This window comes from Peromyscus californicus, unplaced genomic scaffold, assembly GCF_007827085.1.
Source record: "Peromyscus californicus insignis strain IS unplaced genomic scaffold, ASM782708v3 Scaffold_9__1_contigs__length_137607984, whole genome shotgun sequence".
NCBI classification, from domain to species: Eukaryota; Metazoa; Chordata; class Mammalia; order Rodentia; family Cricetidae; genus Peromyscus; species Peromyscus californicus.
The window spans coordinates 42,614,042-42,626,499 of record NW_026294617.1 but is presented as its reverse complement, the minus strand read 5'-3'; the positions used below and the strand labels follow the sequence as shown (position 1 = coordinate 42,626,499).

The 12,458-nt window shown below is 42.8% G+C and overlaps 1 protein-coding gene across 1 annotated transcript in view; it reads left to right on the top strand.

Moving 5' to 3' along the window:
* Nucleotides 1–12,458, top strand: part of Plch1 (phospholipase C eta 1) — a 215,268-nt gene that overhangs the window by 167,733 nt on the left and 35,077 nt on the right. The window contains exons 10-11 of the mRNA XM_052730847.1: nt 1,649–1,820; nt 7,296–7,403. Of these exons, the coding sequence (XP_052586807.1) occupies nt 1,649–1,820; nt 7,296–7,403 (280 nt within the window). The remainder of the gene's footprint in view (nt 1–1,648; nt 1,821–7,295; nt 7,404–12,458) is intronic.

Here is a 12,458-nt window from a genome sequence, read left to right as displayed (position 1 = left end):
CATAAAATAATAGAAAATAAATGTTTAAAACAGGAAACACTTTCAATGAGAATGTCATATACTTGTTTAGGACATTAGCAAATTTTGGACCTTTTATTTTGCTTTTATTTTTTAATGTTCCCCTTTACCAAAGTTTCTTAACTTTGCCACTATGGACATTTGGGGCAAGATCCTATGTGGTGGAACAGCCATCTTGTGTACTGTAGAGCTTTTAGTAGCATCTCCAGCTTCCACTCACCAGATGCTGGCAGCATCCCTGAATTGTGCCCACCAAAAACTGTTTTTAGACATTGAAAAATGTCCCTTAGTGGGATGAAGCTCAAAATCCCTTCCCCCATTGACAACAGCTGTATTTTTGGTGGCACTAGATACTCATGAGCCCTTTCCATATGAAGTGATAATTTAAAATTGGTTTTGTTAAAACCTACGCGATTGTAAGACATCTTATTGGTTTGTTTGTTGGTTTCTCTTCACAACACTCTTGGATAAAAACCTATGAGAGAGTCCAAGCAGCCAACAGACCACATTCAGGACAGCAAGCCATCGTCGGTTGGAGGCACCAGCACAGGCCTTTCTAATTGGACAGAATTTAATTTGAAAAGGTCACGGGCCATTTTGTGAAGCTTGTGCTTGCCCAAGACATCTTTTTTTCTTTACACAAATGTATTAGGCAATTCAAATACTGGTTTGTGTACTCTGAAAGATCTCACATATTATTTCTGAAGATTCGTGCTAGAAAACTAAATTCTGTTTTGTTTTTCCTGCTTTGGCTGCCAACCTCCCAGATTTTGGGAATCACCTTCCATTTTCTGTGCTGAAACCTGTGTGCTGCTATAGCATGGATAGTGGGTTTTTTTAGACATTGATGTGGGGTGTGTGTGTGTTCACATGCCACACTGCATATGTGGGCATTAGAGGACAGCTAACGGGAATACCTTTTCTCCTTCCACACGTGGGTGCTGGGGATCAGATCCAGGCCATCAGCCTTGGCAGCAGCTGCCTTTACTGGCTGAGGCTGAGCCAGCTCACTGGCCCAGCTTTTTTTTTTTTTTAATTGAACACTGGTGTTCAGTTTTATTAAAAAAAAAATGTTGGGGAGACCTGACATTTGATGTATAAAACAAAGCTGCATTATGTTATTTTTTTCCCCTTAGTTCCCAAACTAGGACTGGTATATTTTTAGAGCAAGTAATGGCCTTTAATGATATGCAGTAAGTAGTCTCTGTGATTCATTTATACATGTGAATAAACATGAAAAAAATAACATCATGAATTTTCTTTCCTTAGGCTTCCTATTTCATACACACACACACACACACACACACACACACACACACATATATACATACATATATATATATATATATATATATATATATATATATTCCTCAGTTTTTGCCTAACATTAAACTAAGAGCCAATATTTGTTTAGTCTTTGTGCATGGCAAAGTGTATTTGCCTGGAGGAATTTTTTCTCAATGCATCCTTAATCTTTCTGTTTTTAGTGCCATTTTAATCATTATCAGTATTGCCCATTCAGTGGCTGGGATTTTAAGACAGCAGCCCATGCAGATTCTGTTTCCAGGTCCCCATGATCCCTGTGAGCTGGCTGTGCTGAACGCCTGTGGAATTATTGCTCTTCCCTCAGGTTTCCAGTTATACTGTCTATTGAGAACCACTGCAGCATTCAGCAGCAGAGGAAGATTGCTCAGTACCTGAAGGGAATATTCCAGGACAAGCTGGACCTGTCATCCGTGGACTCTGGAGAGGGCAGGCAGCTTCCAAGCCCTCAGAGTCTGAAAGGCAAAATCCTAGTGAAGGTAATGACTTCAGGGGTTACAGCGCAGACATTAATGTCAACTAGGTCTTTCCTCCCTGGTGACAATAAATAAATAATAAACAAACCAACAAAAGGGAAAATGATTAGAATCAATGCGTGTGAAAGGAATCTGTATACACGTCTTATGTTAATGTATAGTCACACTTTCAGAGGCAGGTTATGGCTGATTGGATGCTATGGATTTGTTTTGCTGGCTGTCCATGCTGTGCAAGCTATTTTAGTCTGAGTGAGTTCCCACAGAGAGCTGTGTATGGCAAAGTGAGGTGCAAGAGAGGAGAAAGCTCTTTGACTCCATGTCTGAAAGCATTCTGTTTAGATTCTTTTCTTCTATTTCAAGCTCCAATAACTGTCCGTCAAAAGGAAAAAAAAAATCTTCATGGTTGGTTGGTCTTGGTTATGTGTGTGAGAAGCACTCACTTCAGACAGGAACGTGGGCACAGACATAATGCCCCTCAGGACCTGTGTGTGTAAGAAGAGAGGGGGTGATCGGAGTGACATTTTATCAAGAGATTTTCCAAGGGAGAAAACTTACTATAGTGAATATCATGAATGCAAATGAAGGCCAAAAGACAGTTCCTTGAGTTCTCAGATTTCCAGCTCTGTGATTTCACTGATATCCAGTGAACATTTTCCTTGGACTAAAATCTTAGATGGTTGCCTTATTTTGAGTGTAGAACGATAAAGAACAGAGAGTAGACTAGGCTACTTAAGAAGGATATGTGTCATGGAGCAACAATAAAGTAAGAGCCCATTGTACGGGAGAACTCTAAGAAAGACAATGAAATCTTTAGAGTTAGTCAAAACGTGCTTTTCTAGCAATTAAATCAGAAGGCTAGGTCCAGAGTCCATGAGAGAGGTGCTGTCAGCCTCCTGTGTAGGTACATTTTGAATGAAAGGTCCTGATAACATGACAGTTAATATTAAGGTCAACTTGCCCAACTTGGCCAGAGGTAACTGTTGTGCTAAAAACTAGTTTCTGTATTCAAAATTGAAGAATTATCTATATAATATTGTAAACACTTCACATTCCTTACCCAACTATAAGATAATTAAATGTAGACTACAATAGTTGTTTGGCTGGGTACAGTGGCACATTCTTTTAATTCTAGCACATGGGAATCAGAGATAGGGAGATCTGTGCAAATCTGAGGTCAGTCTGGTCTACATAGTATGTTCTAAGCCAGTCAGAACTGTATAGTGAGACTGTGTCTCAAAAAAAAAAATCTTGCTTTTTGGACAGTGGGAGTTAAGATGGATATGTAGTGTTCCAGGGCTAATGGGTACCAGAATGTATTAGGTAGAAGGTCTGAGGCAGTTTTTGGAAGGGGTGGCAGAAGTGTGAGCTATGGGCATCCCAAATGTGTCGGAGATCCATTCACTATTGGTTTCTTAGAAGTTAAGGAAAAAGCTGGGCATGGGGGCACATGTCTTTAATCCCAGCACCCAGGAGGCAGATAGTGGGAAAGGGGGAGCCAGATAATGGGATAATTCCACAGAGTCTATTGAAGGTCAAAGGAATTTATTCAGGGTTTAACTCACAACACCAATAATTGAGTTGGTTACGGAATCCAGGAGGGGTGGGGTGACAAAGAGAGACAAAGGAACAAGCCACTGCCATGTCTTACCTCACCAACTCCACGAATCCTCTGACTGAAATCCTCTGAGTCCTCACCTGAAAGGCTCCAGACAAAAAAGCCTTTAGTTCCTGTGTCCTCACGCCCTATATGCCTTTCTCTGCCCAGCCATTAAAGGTGTATGTGCTTCCCAAGTACTGAGTTTAAAGGTGTGTGCCACCATAGTCTGGTCTTTATGTTTAATCTAGTGGCTTGTTCTGTTCTCTGATCTTCAGGCAAATTTTATTAGGGTACACAATATATCACCACAGTGTAGCTCTTAGTGGAATGCTTTGCCCAGTGTGTGTGAAACCCTTGGATCAATTCCTGTCACCACCTAAACTGGGCTTGGTGATGTACACCTCTAATTCCTATACTAAGGAGTGGAGGCAGGAGGACCAGAAATTTAAGGTCATCTTCAGCTACAAAGTGAGTTCAAGGCCAGCCTGTAATATATAAAAGCCTGTCTAAAACAATGCACAAATTTGTTTTGACCACTTCAGTCTCAGAAAGGCCATTCTGTAAGTTGGAGAACATATGTAAGTCTCCAAATCCTAAAAGCTTGATCTGAATGCAGACTTCATTTTTATTACATGATTATATAATCCTTTTGAAATTATAACTGAGCTAAAGTCTAGGGTCAAAGACTTTGGGTGTATAGGAGCGTTCGGGACAGGGTCAGCAGATGAGATCCTTCTCACAACCTGAAATACCATTCATGTGCACAAAGCAGTTGCCAAGTTCATTCTGTTCTTAAAACGTTTCTATCTCTGTTTTGAGTTAAAAAATGCTAGATATTTGATTTTTCAACCTTTCTTAAAAGTAGGGGGTGCACCCTGCCGATAGATGAGTCATCAGATCAACCTCCCTCTGTCATTGAAAAAGAAATAAGAGGAGGGTCCAAACTGAGCCCAGCCTGCTGCGGGATGCTGTACGAGGCCAGTGGTAGCCTATCTGCCAGCAGTTACTGAGGCCACTGTGTGGATGATGAGGTTCTAGGCAATGATCTCTGTCCCTTCTTGTTTTGAAAAAGGTATTTTCACTGGATTAGTTCTGCCTCCCATGATTCTATTTGTAAGTCTATTAGGCATCAATGGCTGCATAGCAAATGCCCCCCAAATTTAGCAACTTGAAGTAGCAGACATTATCCCAGAGTCCCTGCTGGGTTTTCTGCTCCAAGCTGCAGTGGAGGTGTCAGGTGGTACTGCAGTCACCTGGGCAGACTGGGGAGAGGAAGATGTACTCTAGGATCAGTTGGTGGCAGTGGCTGGCAGGATGTTGGCCTAGAGACTTCTCATTCTTTGCGAGGTGGTTCTTTCCACTGAACCGCTCACTTGTGTGTGTGTGTGTGTGTGTGTGTGTGTGTGTGTGTGTCGGGGTGGGGGCAATTGCTATGTGCTCCATGTTTTGGTGGCCCACATTCAAGAAGAGAGCATTGCAATAGGACAGAGACAAGAGCCGGGAGGCACTGGTGACACTTGGGAGGCTGCCCGTCACTACAGCCTCAGCCACTTGCCTGAGAGCCTGGTCTGCTCACCCCGACTCTACAACGTGTTCTGGGGGCAGCTGCAGATCCCATTAATATTCCTTTCTGCTCTCAAGTCAGAAGCCTCCCGATGTAGATAGCTACCTCAGAGCTCTCTCTTATCAGGCCCCCGGGACTTGCCTTCTCTTGGCTTCTTCTCCTTTTTAACTTTTTCTGAATATAAGTTGGGAAATATAGAAGAAGCGGAGAAACCCATAGAGGTACTTACCCTTAAAAACATTTTGTATGTGTGTGCATGTGCACACATGTGTGTGTTTGTGCGTGTGCCTGTGTGACACAGGTGGGGGTCAGAGGACAACTACAGGTATCAGTGTGTGTTTTCCACTTGTCTGAGGCAGCCCTGTGAGTTTCCGGAGGTTCTCCCGTCTCATCTCCCATCTTGCCATAGAAGCCCCAAGGTTATAGACACAAGCTAATGACACCCTGCTTTTTGTGGCTTCTGGGGGTCCAAAGTCAGATCCCCAGGCTTGTGAAGTAAGTGTTTTATCCTGTGAGCATCTCTCCAGCCCTGGCTATGTATTCCTAACAATTGACTGTATCTACTTCCAAATTATTCTGCGGTGATCTTATAGATCACTGTGATCTATTGAGTATAGGCAGTCCTCCTCCTGTGTGTGAACTGAGCCTCACAGGTTTCATTTCTTTAGGTTATATAGTGTTTATGTTACTTTACATATTATAAATAGCCTAGAAGTGATTTGAGGTAAACAGGAGGATATACAGGGTGATGTGCAAATACAAAACTGTGTTGTAGCAAAGACTTGAACATCTTTAGGATGTGGTGTCTGAGAAGTGTTCTAGAGCCCATCTCCCATGGATGCTTGGGACTGTATGCTATGTAGCTCAAATCTTTTCCCATCTTATGAGAGTTTTTCCCTGTCAAAGGTCCCTGATCTCTGAAATGTACTGGTGACTGGAGAGTGGCCTGGTCCTGAGGACTGTTGTGTAAGCTACATAGTGGTCCTGTGAAGAAAGGACTGGATGCAAAGAGGCACCAGCAGGCAGCAGCCAAGGGCAGCTCTGCCCACTGAGGATAGCAGGCTGCTCTGGGCCATGGTGACTTTGGGCTGCTAAAAGGAGATGCCCTAGTCTGAGTAACTTAAAAACAAAGAAGTTTATTTCTCTATTCTACAGGCTGAAAAGTCCAACTTCCAGGTTTTATAATTCCCTTCTCTTCCCCTCCCTCCCCTCCCCTCCCCTCTTCTCTCTCTCCCTCTCTCCCTCTCTCTCTCTCTCTCTCTCTCTCCCTCTCTTCCACACCCTAGCCTATGTCTCGCTCTGTAGTCAAGGCTAGCCTGGAACTCACTATATAGCTAGACTGGTCTCCAATTGACCTCAGTCTTCGTTTGTCAACCTCTCAAGTATTAGGATTATAGTTGTGAGCTAGGTTGGCATGTTTAGTGTCTGGTGAAGGAGGGTCTGCTCCTCATAGGTATGTTTCCATGATGGAAGAGACAAGCAACTTAGGGGACCCGTCCTCATTCAGTAACTTCCCAGAGGCCCGAGTTCTTCATGCTGTCAGCGACAATACCCATAGTATCAGGTTCCAGCAAATGAGGGACACCAATACCCAGATTGTGAAAGTCGTACAATCAGATGGGGTGATGCATATTGTCAGGAGTCAGGCCTTTTTAAAGAGACATTGGTCTGGTTTTTAAAAATACAGTATTACTAATTGATTTCATTTAATTTAAGGTAATGACAGCCTTAGGATAAAAAGTTCTTCTCATCTTTATTTTGTCTTTCTTCCAGACTATCTGCCTTCCAGTCAGTCTGAAGTAATGATGGGTCATTGCATAGACACTTCATTTTGTATTCAGTTTTCTCTATAAAAAAAAATATGGTTCATAGAGCAGAAAATGTACCTTACCCCTTAATTACTTAACTGTATAATTCGGTATTGTTAAAAATAGACAGAATGTTATACAGTCCGAGTCTTTTCATCTTGGAAAGCTAAAGCTCCATATTCATTCAGAAGAGCCATTTGCTTCCTACCTCCCGTTTCCATCACCGTTCTGTGTTCCCTCACTGGGTTTACTGTTTGGATACCGGATGCAAGTGGAACCATGCAAGGTTTGCCTTTGGTTACGTCATCTGACATAATAACTTCCAGGTTCCCCCATTTTATAATGTGTATGAGGGTGTTGTTCTTTTAGAAGGTTGAGCAATAGTCCATAGGAGAAGAGCAGGTTTTGTGTGTCCATGCCTCTGTTAACGGACACCTGGTTTGCCTCTACTTTGGGGAATGTTATGGATTTCTATTCATTTTCAAATGGGATGTTTTGATCTATTTCAGGGCAAGAAGTTGCCTTATCACCTTGGAGATGATGCAGAGGAAGGAGAAGTTTCTGATGAGGACAGCGCAGATGAAATTGAAGATGAGTGCAAGTTCAAGCTCCATTACGTGAGTTGCAGGCTCAGCCCTCTTTTTGCCCTTCACGTACCACAGAAGGAATGGGGCCCTAAGTCGGTGCTGTGTTGGACTCTCCACAAATATGGTGTCTGTAGTGTGAAAGGATCTTCTTTTAAAATGACTCTGTGTGCTGGCACCCAGCAGTGTGGTGAGAGAGTGAGTGAGTGGAGGAGTCTATGCCTTAGAACTGAGAGGTGAGGTGGGTTAGTGGTGAGCCCTTCTGTCTTAGGGTTTCTATCCTGTGAACAGACACCATGACCATGGCAGTTCTTATAAAGGAAAACATTTAATTTGGGCTGGCTTACATTTCAGAGGTTTAGTCTGTTTCATCATGCCAGGAAGCATGGCAGCATGCAGGTACACATGATGCTGGAGAAGGAGCTGAGAGTTCTACATCTGGATCCACAGGCAGCAGGAAGAAAGAGACAACTGGGCTTGGCTTGAGCATTTCAAACCTCAAAGTCCACCCCCAGTGACACACTTTTTCCAACAAGGCCACACCTACTCCAACAAGGCCATACCTCCTAATAGTGCCACCACCTATAAGCCTATGGGAACCATTTTCATTCAAACCACCACACCATCCGTCCTCTTCCCAGGGACAAACACACATGTTTTAATAGGGCTGAGAGTCAAACCGTGGTTGGACTGTCAATCTTCTTTATGAACATGAGTAGGTGTGGCTTTACCTCCCCTTCCAAATACTGGCTGCCCACTGTGGTACCTTAGGCTGGCTCCAGGACCCAGCTGCACCTGGGTCTGCTCTTTTAAGATTCCAAACCCCTCACCAAGAAAATATGCCTTGGTCTCAGTGATCCCTCAGCCCTTCCTAGAGTGGGACACTTGGCTGGATGTTTAACTGGCTGCATCCTCAACAGAGTGGCATTTGAGGTGAGCCATCTGACTTGGGATCTGGACATTTTCTTACAGGAAGGAGCCTGTGTTCAGAAGATCAGTGTTTTGACAGGTGGTGGAGGGGGTTCAGTTTGAACCTGCAAAATCCTAAGGTTTGAAGAAATGCTGTCCCTGTCACTGTCAATGGTCACATGATTTCTGGTGCCACATGACAAGCCCAAAGCAGTACAGGGCTTGCTGTATAGTTTCATTTCTACAGGAAAGTGGTACTTCGTGGACATCAGAACCATTATTCTGTCCCCAGATACATTTTGTATAATCTCTCCTAATATACACCATTACCCAGAATCCAACAATTATGTTGTTACAACAAGACACTATCTTCTAAATTACACTAACTCTGATGCCTCACCTCAGAGGTGGCAGCAGGAGCTGACATCATTTTCAAAGGAGACAAGAGCTTAATGACAGCTGAAGTCTCCATAGACATTTCTTTCTTGCCTTTAAAGTGCTTTGAAGGGGGGAAATAGCAAAGATTCAGCTTGAAGAGAGAGAAAATGGTGATCTGAATTCATCTCTTCCCTGTCAGTAGTTTCTATTAACTCAGTTAAATACCCATAACTAATAGATCACAAAAACCTAGGTAGCTTCTTAACTGAAAATATAGCAACTGCATTAGTTTTTTTTTAATATATGCTTTTCTATGTATTTGCTATCTTTGTAACTGATTCCTTCTGATTGTGGATAAAGTCTTATTTAATAAACCATGCTTTTCAGATTCTCACTCTTTTGCATATAGTCCTTCAGATCTCTGAGTTACTTGCTGTGTAGTCTACCATCTGACAGAGGAAGCAGAAGCCCATGCATATTAGCTGTGTGGGGGATGCTGTCCTCTGAATATGGGAGGTAGAAGCTTTAGCTACTGTTACTGTGACAATGCTGTCATCTCCTACCACATGCGAGCCAAGTTGATCTAGTTCTTAGGTCCATTTGGCCTTATCAGTTTTCCTTTGAGTCTGTTGAGAGGTTTGTGTGTGTGTGTGTGTGTGTGTGGTACTCAGGGTTGAAAGCAGGTCCTGTTGTTTGCTAGCCAAGTACTTTACCACTGAACTATGTCCCCAGCCTTCTTTTGGCTTTTTATCTAGGGACACAGCCTCACTTTGTTGCCAAGGCTGGCCTTGAACTTGCCGATCCTCCTGCACAGCTAGGATATCAGCTCATGTCACCATACTTGGCAAAACTCTACTTTTCGACAGTAAATATCTGTGGTTACGAAATTTCATTGTAGACACAGCTCTGTGGAAACTAACATTTGCATGTGTAACCTTCAGGGGTCTCTGCTTGTGCCTTTAGTTTCCTGGCTGCTTTCTAGGCTCTGGTATGGACAAATACTTTAGAACATGGCTCCACAAAGATAGTCATGACCATTCATTTGACCTGAATAGAGCTAGGGAGCACCCCATTTAAAAGGCTTTACAGAGGCTTCCTTGTTATACATTGAAGAAGAAAATAATGCTAACACATACACAACATTTTTAGTAGAAATATATAAAGTTCTTATACAACCCCTTTTCTCTATTTTTGAGCTCTTTTGAGAAAAGGCAGTGAATGTCCTGTTTAGAATTTGAGAGTATTCTATTGTAACTAGTCAGTTTATACTCCACTGGACAGCAGGAAATCTTATCTGTGTGGCAGATTTAAAGATGGTTGTTCATATTTCTACAAAACCAAGTACAGTGTAGGTACCAGCCATTACTCACAAAACCATTTCTATAAAGGAAGCTCTTAACCTCTACTGTAGGTTGGAAGTATTGTGGTTAGATTTATAAGCCATATCTAAATCAGTGTAGTGCATAAAGCTTTGCACACAATTTATAGACACCAGAACATTAACTTTCATGAGCTTATAAAGATATTTTATGCACATCACCAATTTTTACTGGGCATTTCCTGTTGGAGATGTACCATCACTGTTGTTGGTGTTAGATGATATTGGAGTGAATAAAATAGATGAAAGTTCTTGTCTTCCTGGGGTTTAAGCATTAATCAAAGAGAAAGGAGACAGATAAGAAACAAGGCAAATAAGTGAAATATATAGTATGTTAGATATAAGTGCTAAAGGGAAAAGGTGTGTGTGTGTGTGTGTGTGTGTGTGTGTGTGTGTCTGTGTGTCTGTGTGTCGAATTTTAGAGGTGTTGTCGACATGAAACTTTCCTTAAAAGTTACATTTAACTAAAGATCTGAAGAGAAAAAAATTAGCCAGGTTAATATATGGGGAGAAAGTTCTAGGCAGAATAAACCCCAAGGCAAAGAGTAGAGCAGGTATAGCGGCTCACCCAACATTCCCTGCTGAGCAGGAGGCAGGCTTTCTCCTAGTCTGTCAGCTGTTCAAACCCTTGACGTTTTTTGCTTATGCGATGAGTTTTCTGCTGTACTTGACTTGTCTAAGCTTCGGTTTTGTATGCCTTTGTAGCTTCAGCAACAGAGAAAATCTGGTTCGTGATAATGTAAGCCACAGGGTACAGCCAATGTGTTCAGTGACCCAAGAATCACACAGCTCAGAGACGTAAGGGACAATTTCCTCCCAGCCACAATGCAATAATCTAGCGGATTTGATTTCAGGCAGCCCGATCACCATTATTCACAGCTAGGGGAGCTCCCTGTGCCAGTGGGTAGCACAGGCTCCTCACTCTTGAATTTCAACTTCATTGATTATTTTTTCTCTTTCTGTTGAACTTTTCAGTTATTTTTCTTAAAACTCTCTGAATCTGTTGTTTAGCCAGGCTGTTGGGCATGAACAGCAGCTCCCTCTTGCATGAAGCTCGTCCCATAAACACCAAGCCTTCCAGCACAAATTGAGCCCCCTGCACCCCCATTGTTTTCCATTATACTGTACACCATTATTCACTCTGTCTCTCATTGAACATTTTAATCATTTTCCCTCGCCACAACTATAGTTGCAACTTCATCATCTTTCCTCTGAGACATTTTAAGAAGACTGGTGAGCATTGTTAGTCTCAAACATAACAGCATTCATAGAATGGATGAGCTGCCTCTTGTGGCTCTGAAGCCTTGCTACTCCCGTGTCCACTCTGAGATGAAATGATACATGCTGAGCAACAGGTCATATCCTGGCAACAAGTTATAAGGACTAGATGAGGTGACCTGCAAGATTCCAGTTCTTTCTGCTCTGTGACATGACTCTTGAACACGTTTTATGGGAAGTAATGGAACTGGCAGGTGAGGGCCGAAGTGAATGCAGACTCGGATAGCTTAAAAGCAGCTGTGCTCCCTCCATGCCTTCAGGAAATGGGCTCCAAGCTTCATAAGGCAATCGATGGAGCAGCTAATACATTTTCTTTCTATTGCCAGAGTCCGGCACTGAGCAGGGAAGAAAAGGCATCTGAGGATGTAGAGATGGCCCTGTATCTTGTTTTCTGGTTTCATTTTTAAAGAGAAGGCCCCTAACTTCAGTGGCATCTTGGTATGGCAAGGAGCTTTCAGAAGTGCTAATGCCTGTGCCCCAGCCCGAAGACTGTGACACTGGTCTGGGTATTACCTGGGAGTCTTGCCCACTGCCTTGGTGACTCCAGTGTCTAGTGAAACATCAGTGTTCTCTGGCTCAATCTCTCTCTCTCTCTCTCTCTCTCTCTCTCTCTCTCTCTCTCTCTCTCTCTCTCCATCTCCTTCCTAGACTGCTGTGGGGCATCCTTCTTTCCAAATGATGCTTTAGGAAAAATATGCTGGGGGAAAAGGAGAGAATGTGTTCATTTGTTATTATTTTTTTTAATCCATTGATGGATGACAGAGATTCCTAGATTGGACTCATTTTCTCAGAAAACTGAATGAGGGAGAAACTGCTGCTGACCGTGTTAAATGACAATTCTCTCTTTTCCACTGCAGCCTCCTTCCTCTGGGCCAGAGAACAATAGAATGAGATACACATGGCTCTCAGCTTCGGTCTCTACCACAGCTGCACAGTGGCACATAAGTCTTGAGGTCAGGTGTCTGTCTGAATGGTCTGTCAGTGAGTGCTGTTGGGCTCCAGGACTGAATGATAACACAGTAATGAAACCTCAGCTGCGTATTTCTTTGTTCCTTGTGGCTGCAAATTTTGTAGTGATGAAAATCACAGAAAGGAAGAAAGATCACCAGGCAACCTCTCGTTCCTTTGGCAAACTCCCACATCTA